Source organism: Thalia democratica, chromosome 6, assembly GCF_965202585.1.
Source record: "Thalia democratica chromosome 6, ktThaDemo2.hap1.1, whole genome shotgun sequence".
Lineage (NCBI taxonomy): Eukaryota > Metazoa > Chordata > Thaliacea > Salpida > Salpidae > Thalia > Thalia democratica.
Genome location: NC_139170.1, coordinates 12,451,409 through 12,463,530, shown reverse-complemented (window position 1 = coordinate 12,463,530; position 12,122 = coordinate 12,451,409). Strand labels below are relative to the sequence as shown.

The 12,122-nt window shown below is 25.3% G+C and overlaps 1 protein-coding gene across 1 annotated transcript; it reads left to right on the top strand.

Moving 5' to 3' along the window:
- Positions 1-1,434: 1,434 nt before the first annotated feature.
- Positions 1,435-8,034, top strand: LOC145838739 (mannose-binding protein C-like). The gene is made up of 3 exons (XM_082946362.1): positions 1,435-1,528; positions 1,681-1,813; positions 7,767-8,034. The coding sequence occupies exons 1-3, from the start codon at positions 1,435-1,437 to the stop codon at positions 8,032-8,034; spliced, it is 495 nt and encodes a 164-aa protein (XP_082802488.1).
- The last annotated feature ends 4,088 nt before the right edge of the window (positions 8,035-12,122 follow it).

The following is a 12,122-nucleotide window of genomic DNA, read 5'->3' as shown; positions in this document are numbered from 1 at the left end:
CTGTACAAAACGTCAAAATGTATCCGTGGTGTGCTACTCGATAACCGAAGGTTCTTCGTGCAACAGACCCCAGCACCAAATACTAGTTACGTATAATAAATATTATAAGATATGCTAATATCTTTAATTATTAATCATCGCAATCTTCATTTTTTTGTAAAAGTAGACTTTTAACCTAAAAGAAAAAGTTTGAAAGAATAAGTACATACTACAATTAAATATTATGTCTATAAAATTTCAAATGAACAATTTTTTGAAATACAAAATGAAGTAGTATGCATAAAATAAAATACTTGGCATCAGCTCAACATTCGTTATAGTAATTTTTGAATATTTTGACAACTAACTTAATCTGTAAATCAGTGGTATAAAGGTAAGTATAAAGAAAACTGAATTAATAAAACTTTGCTATATTATTTTTTCTGTTTTAAAGCTTTCAATTGTTAAAATATTTTCCAAAACTTCGGAAATCATAAAATTAAATGCTTTTCTACAAAAAATGAGACATTTATTTTTTAAACTTTTATTTTATATCAAACTTTTGCTACAAAATTTCGATCGTTTTAAACTTCCGAACCTTTAATAAAAAAGCTTGCTTTTACAATATTTGCAACGAAATAATAAGCATTTATAACTAATAGTTTTATTGCAAGATCGAAATTAATAGTTTAAAATAATTTTTAATTTATAAATTTACTGATTTTTATATAATTTTAAGCTTATATTTCTTCATTTCATTGTAAAACTTCGTACGTGAAACTAAATAAAACATGTTCTCGAATATTTTATCCTCAATTTTATATTAAAAAGCTAAATACCTATATTTTATATCTAAAGTATATATCCTGAAATACTTGTTTTGCAAACTTTAAGTTCCGTAAACACAAAAATAAAGGTCATTTTTGTTACACAATATTTCTAAAAATAAACCAGCTTTTCAAAATTTACTGGAAATAACAACATATGGTAGTTTTCTCAATGATTGAATACAAAGTGTAAAAGCTGAATCATCAATTAACATTTCTATATGTTTTTGTCAATTTGTCACTGAGATAAAAGTTGCTTTAGATATACTTTTCTACAAACAAAATTTTAAAATCATTAGATCTTGTTTTATAAAATAATAGTTAAATAAAAATTTTATTGAAATAAAAATAAAAACAATAAAATACTATAACATTAAATTTGTTGTTTTTTTTTAATTGATAAATATAGTTTGACTGGTGTATTTTTCTAATAATAAGTATATATATTTATTAAAATATATAGTTATTAACAAAGAATTTTCATTAGAGTCCTAATATATATTTTTTAACTAAGAACAGAAGGGTAATTTCCATTATTTTAAATAGTTTTGTTATATAAACAAAACAAAATTAACTTTATAATTTTTTGAACTTTTAAAAACCCTTAACAGGCATATTTAAACTTAAAATGTCGTTGTTCAACATTTTCGTCTTGTTAGCTTCTGTTCTTGTGATTACTTCCGCAGATAAGTTGGATGTTTGCACTGATTCCTGCGTTCAACGTAAGTTTTCAACTGCTTTTGTTTTGTTAAATGGTTATATTTAAAAGAGATTACAAAAAGTTTAATAAAATTTATAAAAGGACATTGTTAAAATAATTGTATATTTTAACCCTTTTAAAAGAAAATAAATCAAACTTAGTTTTATTTTACAGAAAACTGCGTCGGCAAAATGTTCATCTTTACACCAGCAAAATCTTCATTTGAAAAATCGCGCGGCATGTGTTTGGCACTAGGGGGCGACATAGTGCAGGAGGTGCTCGGTGAAGAGGGCACCAAGTATCACAGGTTTGAATTAAATTAATTTGGTTGATAACATTTACCGTGTAAAAACCTTAATTTAAGTTAGTCAAAATATTTATAAGATATGTATTTTCAATTAATTTGTTTCCTTTTACTATCTTTCATCTTGACTCGTTCATCTTGAAAGTTTTACATAAGTTAAAAACAATTCATGCGCAAAACCTCAATTTAAACTAGTGAAGATGATATTAGTATTTTTAATTATTTTGTTTGGTTTAAAGTATTCTACCTTTAACTAAAAGGTGTAAATTAATACTTTATAACTGGTTTAGAACATTAAGATTAAACAATAGTATAGTATTAATATTTCAAAACTATAATCATAGTTGCCATTTTAGTTTATTGCCAAAAAACACTTGATCATGACATTTTAACTTAACACAAACTAACTTATATGAAATATTCAGAATCATTTTGTTCTGACAACCCGGATCAAAGTAACCTTGTACTTTTTTATTTAAAAAACTCTCCGAAGTTGTTTTACTTCTTATACTTTACAAATAGAAACAAGAATTAAGTATAATTTATTTTTTCAGGTACTTTTTTTCACTTTAATGTCCGCAAATTTCAACAGATTAGATTAAAAGGTAGTTATAAAACTAAAAAAAAGAAGTAGATTAGTCAACAAAGTCGTAAAAGGAGTGAAGAGTTTATAAATATGCAACAGTTTTAATAGTAAACTTTATTCTAAATATTTTTTATAAAAAAGATATCCTTAAGAATTAGTTCCAAAAAAAGGAATAGTCTATAGATTAAGACAAACTGCGGTAAGTACCTCCAAGCCGAGTAACTTTTAGCTTAAAACATACCATTTTAAAAACAAAGATAAGAAAAGTTTTTGTGGTAAAAGCTTACATTTAGCTTAACTAGTCATTACTAGTGCAACACAATTGATATCTTAACAAGTTTTTCATTTTAAGTAATCCTTTTTTATTTATTACTATAAACATTTTTAATAAGTGCGCTGCACGGACCCATTTTTTTTTGCCAGCGAATAACTTTTTCTCGAAAGATTGGCCCGCGACTTATGAAAAGCTACCAACCCCTTCTATAGATGGTTATAAATTAATCCCTACCTAACGATTAGTGTAAGTTTGTACAAAAATAAAACCGCTGAAATTTTATCTGTATGTTTAACTATATAAAAATTCAACTCTTCAAAACTACTACTACCAACAAAAAGAAATAACTCTAAGTAAAGTGTCTTAAGTGAAAAAACAAACATACACATATTAAAAATATTATCTTTCTTTTAAGGGGAACTTCATATAAAATTAAGATTCTATTCATTTGGCGCTGTTTATCTCAATATAAAACTAAAAATAGTGGTACATATATTTTGTATTTGACTTTTAGTTACTTATATAACTGGGTAACGAGTCAAAAAACTAATTACATTGTTCCAACAACGACTAGTTAAAGCTTACATTTTACAATACTTTTTAAATGTTAAGCCTAGAATTAATTTTTTTTATAATATTTCTTATAGTAGCCTAAACTTTAAAGAAAAGTCAATATTTAACAAACTAATTGTAAGTTTTAGACTAAATGTTTAAATACTTAATACTGTTATAAAAAAATATTTTTAAAAAATGTTTAAAAAAGGATACTTTAATTTTGTTTGATACTCGTGAACTAAAATTTACTAATAGTTTTTAAAAGAATTTGATAAAAAAAAGAGCTGAATATTATGCTTAGATAAATATTATTTTTAAAATATTTCTTTAAAGGGATATTTAAGCACTGACGAGGTCTTTGACCGAAACTTAGTTTGTAAAATAAATTCTTGAAAGAATAAGTCCTTTAGTAGTTGATATATCTGTATTAGTTTTCTTAAAACCAAAACATATAATAGTTTTTAAAGTAGTTCTACTTAAAATTAAAGTTACACAAATTTTCTTTCTTTTATTCTAGCCGTTATTTTTTGGATTGTTATTATGAAACAACTTTTATGTTCTAATTTAACTTTCTATAAAAAACTTTGCCCCGTACCTTTAAGGGCATTTAAAATCTTTTTTTTTAAGTAGCAGTTTGTATAATGTTTAAAAGTAAAACAGTCTAATTCTGACTGTTTTTTAAACTATAGGTTACTTGAAAAGTTTTGTTATTCAAAAAAAGACATCTTTATTTTATATAATAGATGAAGATGTAATCGTCTACAATTTTGGGAGACACTGTATTTGATTATTTAATCTTAATCTGTTTTTTAACGACCGTTCTAGCCGACTGAGAACGCGTGTTTTGTTCACCCATAATCTCTTAGTAGACGCCATCAGATAATTACATTTAAGTTAATACTTGATTTATATAACAAAACCCACACACTAAGATGATAAAACAAAAACACTGTACTTAACTAATTACTTTCCAAAATATATGTAAGGTAAAGGTAAATATAGAGAACTAGATTATTAGTTCTAAAATGGGGGAATCCCCTATGAAGCAAACTATCTTTCTGTTTATACGAACAAATCAATTGATTTTCCTTTTACAGTTAACAGTTAAACTGTGAAACTAGTTTCAGCCTCAGATTATACTGGTTGTTTGATCCGTCTGACTCACGGGTCAAACAATTAAAACCTTGTTGTAGTAAAGAGCTGTTAATTGGAGTCAAAAAAATATAGACAAAAAACGAAAAAAAAACATCAAACTTTGAAATGCTCCAAAAATTAGCTGCGTTGCAGTTTCGTTTTTTAAAAAAATAAAATTACCAACTAACTGTTGGCTAAACCCAAAGTCGGCTGTGTGCTAAAAATGTATGAAGTAATGAAAAATACTGACGTCTTAAGTCAATCGAGTAGCTTTATGTAGTCTGTTTAGACCAGGGTTTCCCAAACTTTTTTTCTAACGGCCCCCTTTAAAGAGTTTGAAATAGTAATGGCCCCCTTCTACATATAGATCACTCATAATCTACGATAAAATACACATTAGACCTTTTTTTTTTTGCTCTTCATCTGCAACTCAAGAATATCTAGTGTAAGTTTCGAGTTATGGCCTCATGGCCCCCCTGTGGCTCCTTTACTGCTCATGGCCCCCTAGGGGGCCACTTGGCCCACTTTGGGAAACCCTGGTTTAGACGCTATTGACTTGATGCTAAATAACAATGCTAGTAAAGTAATAGTAAAGTTAAAACTCTAAAGTTTAGTTCAAGCTTAAATCGAATTCCAAGATTAAAATATTATCCCAAGCTTCTAATTTTGTTTAGCTACCGGAGCTTATAAAATTATCTGCTGCCGGGCAGTTATAAGAACTGTGGAGAAAGCTATATTTAGTTCTATTTATGCATCCTCCTTTTCTTGATCTATATGCAAGCGTTGTTATCCTTCTGAAAAACAAATAAAAGAGTGCAACGTTTGTTATAAATATAAATAACATTGTATATATTATTTTTAACCCTTATTTTGATTTTTATGATTTTTGCAAGAAATATTTTACGCATATATACTTCAAGAAATATTTAAATTTACTTAAATTCTCGTTTTTTTGTATCATATTTCAACTAACTACGACTGAAACATATATTCAGGTAAAATGTACATTATGAAAAAAATAAGTATTTGATTCATACTTTTGTCTTCATCTAATTTTTAAACTAAACTTTCTTGTAGTTTTTTAATCAAATTTGAGCATTTGCTGTAGAGACACAAAACTTTTAAATATTAACAGTTTAGTGTAAAAAGCGTTTTCTAAGTAGCTAGACATATTGTATCAGTTTAAAATAAACTCATTGAGTAGTTAACACTTTCTTTGATATTTCTCAAAGTAAAAGTTTCGAAAGGTCTAAAACTTTAGAAACTGATACAATACTGATACTTTGTACAAACAACTTAACAATCAAACTTTGAATTGCCTCCCTAATCGTTGTACTTCTTATCAAAAATCTAATTTTCATGCTTATACTAAGTTTTTTCCTTTAGTGTCGGGTAACTTTTACTTGACTGCTAAGTGTATGTGGTATTTTCATAAAAACTACTTTGACTAATCTAAAAAAAATAGTTTAACATATTGATTTCTTACTATTAATAGGTTCCTTTTACTAGGTTTAGTTGGCCCTCAATTTTAAAATGCTAAAATCAAGTGTAAACTTTTTCAAATTTCCTTAATAGTGTGAGAAAATTCTAAAAAAATATTTAATGTGATATAGGTATAAAACTTTTAGTATGTCATATCTCTGAAACAAGACTGAACTTTTAAGCAAAAGTAACTACGTTTGACACAAAGCTATTTAGTATGCTAGAAATAGAAATACAGAAAGACTATATAAAGCATTGTATTAAGTTTCGATTAGTCTATATTTTGATAACAAACTTAAACTGAAATTTTGGATACAGATGTATATATATTTTAACAGTGTTATTACAATTTTCTGTATTATTTCTTGTTTCAAAAAGCTTTTCAGGAAGATGTGAAATTTTTTTTGAAAGTTTATAGTTCATAAAATCAAGCAGTTTTGTATAAAGAAAAAAATATATATCCCTAAGCTACTATTTTGTATCAAACTTTTGCTACAAAATTTAACTCTAATTAGTAAAATTTTTGACCTATTAACAAAGTAAGACCTTTTACGATTTTTGCAAGAAATTTTGGTAAATTTGATTTTATTTAAAGTTTGAAATCAATAAACAAAAGGAGTGTAAAATTTTCATACTTTAAATATTGTTAAGTTTTACTTTATTATTTATCATTTGTTTATAAAACAGTATAAAAATAAAGTTAAAAAACATATTCGAAGATTTTATGCTACTTTTTGTCTAAATTTTAGTGAATCAAACAAAGTATTTTTTTTGCAAACTTAGTTTTGGTAAACATAAACTTATATAGGGCGTTTTTTTTACACAACATTTCTTACAGAGTATTTAGAATAAATATTATTAGAAGAAAAAACATATGATTGTTTTCTTAATGATTAAGTACAAAGTGTAAAAGCTGAATCTTCTACTGAAATTTTTGTTTTGTACAAATTGTTTACTTGTTTTTGTGTGAAATACTTCTTTGTAAAATAGTTACTAAAATATTCATCAGTCAAAGAATTTTAAATACATCTTTATTTTGGTCGGTTCGAGTTGATGTGATGTACTTATAAAACTTTTAGTTTGTCATATCTCTGAATAAGACTGAATTCTATAGCAAAAGTAATTAATTTTGGCAAACCGTTAGTGCTAAGTATTGTAAAGTAGTGAAAGTGATTATTTTTTTTAAAAAACAGTTTAACCTTTTTTGTAAAGTAGGGTAAACGCAAAAATACAAAAAAAAAAAATTCTAAAACTTAATAGAAAATTTAAAGTAAATTAAAAAAAAGTTTAATTATAGGTTTTTTTATAGTTGTTAAACTTAAACAAACTTTGTATAGAAAATCGAAGTATATAAATTTTGCTAATTATCTGATTATTATTTATACTATGCTTAATAATGATTTTATGATTTTTAACTTAATTTGAATTTGATTATAATGTGTTGCATTATTATATATTATTAGTTATCCATCGTCTTATTTTTATGTTGCAGGCCTGAAGATCCCTTAGAGGTGAAACGTCGTTGCCTTTGTGTAAATCAAATAAATTTAATGTTATTTTTAATAAAGTAAAACTGTAAAAACTTTTAAACGATCTAATACATTAAACAAACAGTAAATGATTTTGTATCTTGTAAAACTAAATTGAATCAAAGTTTATAAAATAATTTTTAAGGTATTTAAAGTCGTTTTCTGAATAATAGCTTAAATACTTTACTAGTCAAAGTAAAGGTGTTAATATATACATAACATATTTATTAGTTACTGAAGTTATAATTATATATATATATGTATTTTAAAACGATTATTTGAATGTGACTAAATATTGTCATCTTAAGAAAGTTAACAAAGTAGCTTACGTGATTTAAAATAGTTTTTCAAAACTCGGTAATAAAATACATAAATAAAAATTAATATTTTTTGCAGCCAAATTCAAGCTTTGACCAAGGCAGCAGTCGGTGGTGGACTCGGTAATGTCTGGGTGGGCTTGACGGATACCTACGAGGAGAACAAGTGGCGTTACTGGTCCTCAGGTGACGAGTTCGATGTCTCAACAGCCGCTTATGCGTGGTCTGATAAAAATGGTGGTACTAGTGAAAACTGTGTTGTCGTTAATACCAACCAGCTTCTAGGTGATGTTCCATGCAGCAACAGCTACTACGCATTGTGCGAAATTGAGAGTAACCTTTGTTAGATTATATTAAATTTAATAAACTGATTCACTTATCTTTAAATGTTATGATATGTTAACTTAAACTTAAGTTGTAAAAATAACGATTCAAAACATTCATTAGTTCTTTAGTCTGTTTTAATTATAAATTAATATAGTTGAAATATAAATTAATCTATAAGTTAATGAAAGTTATCAGAAAAATAAGCTAAACTTCCAAAACGAAAGTTTGCGATAATTAAGTAAGACTAATAATAAAAATTTCATTAATGAAGTAAATGACTAAATTAAATACTTTTTACTAAAAGTATTGTATTTAAAAAAAATTAATTATTGATTTTGATCGTAAAAAAAATGTCCTTTTAGATGACTAATAGATGTTTTAAGCTAAAAATTTATGAGGACTTTTTTATTAGTTTTTATCAAAACTAAATGTGATTAACTAATAATTGAAAAAAACACCTGTATACAAGAAATAAGGCTTCAAGTTACTTATATTATGAATATTTTATATAAACAAATGTAAGGTTAGTTTTATCACAAATAACTTTAGTTTGGTGCAGTATTAAACGAAATTATAGATTAAAAATTTAACTAAAGATCTTGTAAAATAAGTAGTTATAATTTATTGAACGATTTTTTACTTTTACTTTTGCTTTTACTTTAATATATTGCTGTTGACAACTTTTTTTTGATATTTTATATCAAACAACAGATAAAATTTTTAATAGTTTGTATACTTTAATTTGAGTGTTGTTAAAAATTAAAAAAAAACAGTTATACTGTGACAAAGTCAAGATTATTTTTAAATCTTTCGAAAATACCTAATTTTAATAATGTATTTCAAAATAAAATAAATAACATGGTTAAGATAATGATCTGTTTAAGTCAGTTTAGAGCATCTTTTTTACATAAAGTTGTTTATAAATGATTTTAGAAACTTTTAAATGCCACTTACTTTAATAAGACTATGTTTGAAACTGTTTTAGTTATTGACTTCAACAAAAAATGATTCACCCAGGGTCGACTTTCCCTTTTTAACAAAGGGTAACACATAATTCACTTGTTCTGTAATAGTCTAGCATAGTTTTAAGTAGCTTTTTATAAAACAGTTTATAAAATTGCAAAAGTATCCGCTGTTTTCTTAAAGAATTAGTAGTGGTAAAACACAGATAATAAAGTTGTTATGAATTCGATAACTAAATTTGTTTCGTGTTCGTTTTAGACGTATATTTTTATTTGTATGAGTCAGTACCTTTTAAACATACTAAAAAAAGTTATGTGTTGTAAAAAAGCAGAGCTTATAGATAATTATTTTACACAATATTTTTTAATTTTAGAAGTTATTTTTTATTGAACGATAAAATAACTCTCAAAATATTTGGTCGTAGGACTTGGTGCACGAAGAACCTTACGGTTATCGAGTCGCACACCACGGATACATTTTAGCATTTTGTCCAGTACAGAGAGTTATACAAACTTAAACAGACATCTAGTATTAAAAAAAATTAATAAGTTTTTATTTAATACTACTTTAGGTCATAAATACTCTCATACATCTGGAACTTTGAAAAGTTTTCTTTTAAAATTCTTGTATTTATCATTAATTATTTAACAACTAAAAGCAGATGTAGATCACGAAGAAAATTAACTTTGATTTGCTTTGTTTAATTTATTTTCAGTTTAATTTAAGACGTTAAGCTACTTAAACGTTTCCTAAACAAAGGAAACTAACGTTAAAAGTTTCTTAATTATAGTTTAATTAATATTTTTCATAAGCATTTGCCAAAATAAAAAACTAATTTTTACTAGACTTTTTAAACTAGTGACATGAAAGTCATAAAATAAAGTTTTTATTTAACAAAATACAATTCAAGTTTTTACATCAGTTAATTTCAAATACAATTACTGAATGAACTTATCAGATCTCAATACCAACCTGTAGAATTAAACTTTACTGAATCATTATTTAATTTAATCCAGGAAAATTTTGTTTACAATATTTTTAAAAACATGTTGATATAAAAAATAGTAAGTGTTTTCTAAAAAGTCAAAACTGCTGTGCAGTTTTCAATTAACTTTAGATAGGCTATACTAAGCATCATATTTAATTCTCTAATGTAGTATACGAAGATAAAAGTCTTAAGTTTAAAAGAAATCCTTTAAACTATTATTTTTAGTTTTGAAATTGTTCTTTAGTCTGATCTGAACCACTTATAAGCAACAGTAAAAAAAAAAATATTGTTTACTTTTATTTTTCAGACAAAACTACAATACAGTAACCTCTCGCATATTTACGCACTCGTGACGTTACGCACTCTCGTTTAGTTACGCATTTTAGAATTCTAAAAAATTCAATAAATAAAAATTTGAATTTTTATTAATATTGCACAAATTAGGTTTATTGTATACTTTCAATCTAAGATCTGTTTTAAAACACTAACTCACCTCTCTATATCTTTAGACTTTGTAAACTTGATTCATTAACTAATTGTTAAACATTTAGTTATACGTCAGTATATAAGAAATTTTGTTAAAAATAAGAGATTAAATTAAAGTTCTGTAAGAAATTAAATAATGAAAGTATAATGAAATAATAAGAGTTTAAAATACAAATAAAAAATACAGTACCTTTGCCCTATATATGGTAAACATCTAAAAAAGAAATCTAATGAAAATTTCCTGGCAAAAAGTAGCTTCTTATATTTTATATATTTTTGTTAAAAAGAAGAAGTCCATTACAGCACCAAATGCATATTTTTGTAAAAGGCTATAGAAAAAAATTTTATTATAGACACCACACCATTTCTTAATTGTAAACAAATGCTTAATTATAAACTGAATTTGCTAAGTAGGTTAGCATATAAATGTTAAGTATCAAATAAGTCACATATAAGTACAGATAAAGATAAGATCTACTTATTATTAAAATTAGTAAAAATTTTCTATAAGTATTATTGTTTTACATAAATTTAAATCCTTTTTTTTAAATATGTGTTTAGTTTTATCTTTTGTTTTCATATCTATAAATAAAGTGTAAACAAATTGTTAAAAGTAGGAAAGTCCCAGTCTGCTTTTAAGTAGAAGCAATATCAAAAAACAGCCAATATAGTAAGTTTATTTGGTACCTCTCGTATCTTTACGATCTCTCGTATATCTACGCATTTTTTTGTAGACACAATGTGCGTAAATAAGCGAGAGGTTACTGTACTTAACTATACAAAATTGAATTTTAAATAAAGTAAATAACTTCTTTTACAAAATCGTAATCAAAAAGTGTTTTTTAATGAAAAATTTATCATAAAATTATGTAGTTATGGTTTTCTTTAATGTACAGGTAATTAAAGTACGCTTTAAGTATTTTCCCAACAATGATTAGATTTTTAACCTTTTACACTGGCTGAGACATGCTTAACTACTTAGAGAAGAAAATAAGTATTTAGATACATTAAACACAAGCTCAAAAAAATAATTTTAAAGGTTTTCTTCTCCATACTGCACACCAGGGTTTTTAAAACTCGTTTTTAATCGCTCATTTAGCATAAATTGAATAAATTCGACCCCTTTTTTAGGTACCGACCCTTTACAAGTAAATTAATTATTTTTTAATTTCTTTTTACTTTTTATTGTCCCCTGATAGCTAAAATCGCACCTAAAGGGGTGATATTGTTCACTTTGAGAAATTGAGCTATAGACTAATCATCTTTATTTGACAGCTAACATTTTAAAGGAGCTTTCACATGAGATCTAGCCAACTGTCCGACATAAAAATCATGTAAAACATTTATTATTCTTAACCTCTATAAAGCTTGAAAAGCAGTATTAAAATCTTTTTTTCTTGAAATATATCAACTCTTAACTATTACTTAATATTTAAATAAACGCGAAATGAAAATAAAAAAGTTGCTTTCTTATTAACTTGTTTATTTTTCCCTCTGTATTAGTTAAAACAATGTTTGAATTTTTCATAGACCGAAAGTTATGTCTCAACTTTATTTGCAAACTAGATAGATTTAAGAAAAATAAGCATTTTTTATACAGCATGGATCACTGTAAAAATCAAAATATATACACTCACTTTTTCTATACTATTCTAAAACCAAAGATCAAAG